Source organism: Zingiber officinale, chromosome 5B (assembly GCF_018446385.1).
Source record: "Zingiber officinale cultivar Zhangliang chromosome 5B, Zo_v1.1, whole genome shotgun sequence".
NCBI classification, from domain to species: domain Eukaryota; kingdom Viridiplantae; phylum Streptophyta; class Magnoliopsida; order Zingiberales; family Zingiberaceae; genus Zingiber; species Zingiber officinale.
In genome coordinates, this window is record NC_055995.1 from 101373777 (window position 1) to 101380247 (window position 6471).

The 6471-nt window shown below is 35.2% G+C and overlaps 1 protein-coding gene across 2 annotated transcripts; it reads left to right on the top strand.

The window, feature by feature from the left end:
* Positions 1-4114: 4114 nt before the first annotated feature.
* Positions 4115-6090, top strand: LOC121985204 (short-chain dehydrogenase TIC 32 B, chloroplastic-like). Of its 2 annotated transcripts, XM_042538510.1 has the most exons (8): positions 4116-4312; positions 4457-4688; positions 4778-4857; positions 4983-5136; positions 5230-5308; positions 5408-5495; positions 5571-5617; positions 5784-6090. In XM_042538510.1, exons 1-8 carry the CDS (start codon positions 4195-4197, stop codon positions 5946-5948), a joined length of 963 nt encoding a protein of 320 aa, XP_042394444.1. In that variant the 5' UTR covers positions 4116-4194; the 3' UTR covers positions 5949-6090. The 2 variants fall into 2 exon arrangements, with proteins under 2 accessions (XP_042394443.1, XP_042394444.1); XM_042538509.1 differs by having other exon boundaries at positions 4115-4312; positions 5408-5617.
* Positions 6091-6471: the final 381 nt, after the last annotated feature.

Consider the following 6471-nt stretch of genomic DNA (forward strand, 5'->3'; position numbering starts at 1 on the left):
TTGATTTCAACTACTTATTTTCCATCTCACCCAATCGAGATGATTAATCATATCACTCCTATGGGTTCTTTGTGAGATGGATCTTAATGTTACTAGATTTGATTACGTTTGAGTTAAGTTTAAGTTAAGTTTGATTAACTTTGAGTTAAGTTTGATTAACTTTAAGTTAAGTTTGAGTATGTTTGAATTAGATTTGATTATGTTTGAGTTAAGTTTGGGTTAAGTTTGATTATGCTTGAGTTAAGTTTGATTATGTTTGAGTTAAGTTTAAGTTAAGTTCGAGTTAAGTTTGATTAAGTCTGAGTTAGATTTGATTATGTTTGAGTTAAGTTAAGCTAATTCTCAATTTTAACTTAAGTCAATCTCAACATTTTCTAAATTTTCAAACAGGCAACCTTATGTGTTTTGTGAGATGATTATTAATTTTAACTTTATTGATTTAATTTAAAATCTAAGGATTTATTTACATTTAAGTTAGTCTTAAGCTTAATAGTTAGTGAGTTAAATATCCATTTTGATAATCAACTTCCGGCGGGCTGTGGTGAGGCGCAGGGGCTTTCTTAGGTATCGGAGCAACGACCTCTTCGAGACAAGCCTTTTAAAGAAATTGAATATTTAACTTTCTTTCTGAAAATCTTTGGTCTAACTAGTCAAGTGTCGATCAAACCTAAGTCCTTATCTAACTATCCTAATCTAGGAAGAAATAAGGAAAGTAGTAAATCAAGCAATCAAGCAAATCTATCTAACAATAAAGATGATCTTTCTATTGACTCCTCTTGAATTATAGTCTCGATTAGTTCTATCAAGGTAATGGATTTAATCCTTGGGAATTCAATATTAATTAAGTCCAACTTGATTAGTCAAGTTAGACTTAGAGACTCATGCTAAGACTAGATTTCTATTGGTTTGATTTATTAAAGAGAAGTAAGATTTGAATTAATGTTTAGCTAGGGGTGTAAATGAACCAAGCCGCTCGCGAGTTATTCGAAGCTCGATTTGATAAAAGCTCGTTTAATGAGGCTCGTTAAGATAAACAAACCAAGCTCAAGCTTCGCAATATTCGGCTCGTTAGCTCGTGAACACTTTCGTTAAGCTCATTAAGCAACTTTTAAATAAAAAAATAATAGTTTTGATATTGAATTTATAGATTTTACATTCTACTTATGAAAAATATAGACAAATATATTAAATTTATTTATTAGAATAAAATTATAAATTTTAATAATAATATTATAATTTTCTCTAAATATATAATTTAGTTTTTAATGAATATTTAAATTTATGATTTATATTTATTAAGCTCGTTTATGCTCGATAAAAGATCGAATAAACTCGTGAGCCATGAATATATTCGTTAAATAAAGCTCGAGCTCGGCTCAATTATAAACGAGCCAAGTTCAAACATTCAAGAGTTCGGCTCGGCTCGGCTCGATTACACCCCTATGTTTAGCCTTGTATCCGAGTTTAGATCAGTTGTATATGGGCCTTTGTTTTCCAAGAATCAAATCAAGGTTCTTGGAACCCAAAGTGAACCATCCCAATGTGTCCTTAAGCTCTTTGACTTGAGTTTTCAAATTGAAATTTTCTTCTTCAAGTTCTTGGACTTGAGTTGAAGTTTCAATTTGAATTGGCTTGGTCAAAGGACTTGGGTTAGTCTCCTCCTTAAGGGCTTTGACCTCCTTTTGGAGTGACTTGGCCCGAATATTGGACTTGGCTAATTTTCTAGATAAGTAAGAAATTAAGTTGTGCAATCTAACTAACGATGGACTTTCAGTGGAGTTAGGATCATCTAAACTGGATATGGATTCGTGGTTTCGCTCAGACTCGACTTCCAATTCATTCTTAGACTTAGTTTCGACAACTTGATCTCGAGCTGAAAGTGCGAGGAAGCTTGCTTGTGTGTTCTTCATTGGAGTCTTCTGATGAAGACTCATCCCACATTGCTTGTAGTGCCTTATTTTTCTATTGCTTCTTGGTTTTCTTCATATTTGGACAATTTGACTTGATGTGTCCTTTCTTGTTGCATCCGTAGTAGGTGACTTTTGACTTAGCCTTCGTGCTCGAATTTGGACTCAATTGCTTCGTCTTCATTTGGATCACCTTCTTGATCTCTTGTTTGCTAAACCACTTCTTCTTCTTGTACAATTTTTGAACCAGGGTCATAAGCTCGGTAGTGCTTTCATCGTAGTTTTATGAATATGATTCACCTTCGAACTTGGGTTCATTTCGGAACTTGTTCTCTGATTCCTTCGTCTTGCTTGTATCTACAATCAAAATAATACCTTTTTCGACTGGAAGTGCATTAATCTGTTCATGTAATTTGAATTTAGAAAATAACTCATCTAGTCTAATTAATGAAAGATCCTTAAAAACTTTGTACGCATTTACCATCGATGCCTATAAAATATTTCTCGAAAAAATATTTAATGGGTGCACTATAAATTTAAAGAATATCAAAAACATAATATATATATATAACCAAAACTATATGTTACTTATTGTATTCAAGAACTATATTTTATTTTTTATTATATATATATATATATATATATTTTAAAAACTCGTTTATAGTTTCTAGAAGTGTGAACAACGAAAGAAGCTTCTACTTGGACCATGTTTAAAGTATAATCCCAAATAAGGCCCATTAGAAGCTTCCATCCCCGCGTTGCTTCTCCATCACAGCCGTCGTGTTCTGGCGGCCTGCACAGCCGCCGGCACGCTCCTGGCTGCATGCACAATCGCCAGCAAGTAGTCGTCGGAGATGTCACAAGGCGCGTGCTGGCGGTTGACAATGCTGCCAGCTGCGTGCTGGCGGTCGGAAATGCCACTACGCTTGGTAGCGTGTACATTAGCAGGCACAAAAGAGGAAAAAAAATGATGGAAGAAGATTACCGGGAGGAAATGCCGTCGAGGAGAAGACATGCCGCTGGAGAGAAGATATGCGCGTGCCAGAGAAAGGAAGGGCACAGGTGCTCTAATAATTTCGAGGTTTCCAATGGAATTAAGATTCCATCGGTAACTACCAACAGAATTCTATATCTGTTGGTAATTATCAACAGAATTTTATATCATGTCGGTAATTACCGATGTAATCCTAATTCCGCAGGAACCCTGAAAAATTTTTGCGTTTTCCGATGGGAGTTAATTTTCATCAATAAAGAATAAATATCGACGGAAAAATATTCCATCAAAATATTCCGTCAGTAAAGCAAGAAATTTTTATATTATTTATAGTCATACTCATTTGATATTGGATATCCATATCCATTAAAAGATTGGATGTCTTCTGTACTAATAATTTTTTCCTTTTTATCTCATTATTCTCATTAAACAAAAACATATTAAAATTAACATCATATTAAAAAATATATATAATTAAAAAAATAAATTCAACATCTATATATAATTTACTTCTAACATTAATAAAATTAGTTTATATATATATATATATATATATATATATATATATAAAATTAATCGTGCATGCTAAAATGTCCAGGTGCCTAGATTTTTTTTAAAAAATATATACCCGATAAATATCTAAATTTTTTAATTATTAACACTATAATTTAAAAAGAAAACTTGAACTCTAAGTAGAAAATCATATTGATTCTTGTCAATTTTAAAATTTTAAATTTTAAACTTTAAATATATATAATATATTATGTGTATCTAAATTTTTTAATTTTAAATATTATAATTTTAAAAAATATTTGAATCATAAAGAAAAAAATCTTATTAACTTAAATGTATTATAACTCAGTTCCAAAATTTTAAAATTTTAAATTTTAAATATATATAATATACTTTAAAATAATATTAAAAAAATAAAAAAAAAACACTTTTTACTCGGTGTCTAGATTCAGGGTCCACAGTGTGTTACAGTCTGGATATATAACTTGTTTCTAGTTTCTAGAAGAGTAAACGACGTAAGAAGCTTCTATTGGGACCATGTGTAAACGTATAGGCCCAAATTCGGCCCATTAGAAGCTTCCATGCCCGCGTTGCTTCTCCATCAAGCTGCATGCAGGTCTCGCCCCCAACAGCTGCCTCCCCACGACACTGCAAAATGGCAATCGAGCAAACGCGTACGATGGCCCTATAAATTACCCGTCTCTCTTCCCTTTCATCCTCGTCGCCTTTCAATCTTTCTCTTTCCTTTGCTAGACCTAACAACAAGATTTCATCGGAGCCATGGGTTACTTCAGGGAAGCCACCGGCATCCCCGGCCCCAGCGGATTCGGATCCGCCTCCACCGCCGAGCAGGTCACCGACGGCATCGACGCCTCCCTCCTCACGGTCATCATCACCGGTACACCACTCTTCTTTGTTGCTCCAAATTTGCCCTAAATCCGGACAAATCGTTCCCAAAATCGATACCTAGCTTAGATCGATGCATGCTTACTGATTTTGTAGCTAAGATCTGAGTTGTTTCCTACCTCGTTTTGCAATCCAGGTGGTAGTAGCGGGATCGGAGCCGAGGCTGCAAGGGTGATGGCCCTCAGAGGAGCCCATGTCATCATCGGCGCCAGGAACACCGAAGCTGCCAGTGAAGTAAAGCAGAGCATTCTACAGAGCACCCCATCTGCTAGAATCGACATCATACAGATAGAACTCAGTTCGCTCAAGTCCGTCCGAGCCTTCGCCGAGAAGTTTCTTGCCATGGATCTTCCTCTAAACATCTTGACGTAATTATACCATTGTTTCCTCGCACTAATTGTTCCATTCTTTGTGGCGGCCGAATCTTACGTCTCCTCTTCAACTTGTTTGCTTTCAGAAACAATGCCGGCGTCATGTACTGTCCGTTTCAACTTTCGGAGGATGGGATAGAGATGCAGTTTGCTACCAATCATGTCGGTGAGTATCTTCTTCACCATCTCAAAACGACTTCATTTAGTAATCGTAAACGAGCAATTCTTTTTAAGATTTCCACATGTTCGTTTTCCATATGATCTTGCAATGTGGTTTCGTTTTGATTTCAGGTCATTTTCTGCTGACCAAACTTCTGCTTGACAAAATGAAAAGCACAGCAGAGAGGACAGGAATTGAGAGCCGTATTGTGAATCTGTCATCCGAAGCTCACATGACAACATATAGAACAGGAATAAGATTCGACAAACTCAACGACAAAGACTTGTGAGTCGTTAGGAGCACTATGCATTGCTGAACATTTCAAAAAACATTTAGTTAATTAACTGATTGAGAAATATATTTGCAACCCTTTTTCAGTTACAATGACAAATTGGCATATGGACAGTCCAAATTGGCCAACATATTGCACGCCAACGAGCTAGCTAGGCGCCTGAAGGTACTGCTATAGTGTCCGGTGCAAACTGATGCCTCCGCATCAACTTGTCCTACTACTGGTTATTAACAAATTTATAACATATTCATGGTAAATCAACAGGAAGAAGGGGTGCTAAATGTCACAGCAAATTCACTTCATCCTGGTCTGATCAGGACAAACTTGGCAAGGCACTCTACTGCCTTCGTCGGTATGCTCCTAAAACCAATGAATTCATGTAGTCAAAGCTTTAAAACTTACACTCATGCCTTCCTTTTGCTTGTAGGTGCTTTGCAAACTGCAACTTGCGTCTTATGGAAGACCATACCTCAGGTTTGTCGATGCAACATTCACCAATTATTGAACTCACTAATGCTTTCTACTTTCTACTAAATGCTTCAATATTTTGTCGGATCCTAGTTCATATCTATTTTCAACTATCGTTAGAGGAATAAAATCCAATGATTAAGCATCAAGATTCTCCTTTTGATAATTACAGGGAGCTGCAACTTCATGCTATGTCGCATTGCATCCAAACATTAAGGGCGTGAGTGGAAAGTACTTCGCTGATTGCAATGAGTCGAAGACAACTTCTAACGGTAGAGATGAATTATTGGGAAGAAGACTCTGGGATTTCAGCGAAAAACTAGTTAAATCAGCTTAGAAAAAATTAAAAGGTTATAATATGTCTGTATTATGAGTCTTGATAGACTCTATTATCTGTTTATGTTGTTAGTGTACAATGTCTCTTGACTTCGTATTATTGTGTTCCATATATATTGCTATTCAGTTTCATCTTTCATCAATTAGTATATCATGTCTTTTAGTTTATATAAGTCTATTGATAAGTTTATGTATAAATTAATACCAAAGATAAGATTTTCGTCGCAAATTTGACAATGAAAATGAATTTGTCGGCAAATGTGGGATGCTGAAATTTGGTGACGAATAATAATTTCATCGCTAAATCTGCAACGAATAATAATTTTGTCGTCAAATTTACAACGAGTATAAATTCGTCGCTAATCTTCTAATTCACTAATTCCAAGATGAATCAGTGGATTCATCCTAGAATTTGATTCATTTGGACGAAAGAAGATTCGTGATCTTTATTTTATAGTTAGCATTACCATACCTCCTCTTGAATTGTGATTTTATTTTATAGTTGTTACTACGTAATGACACCC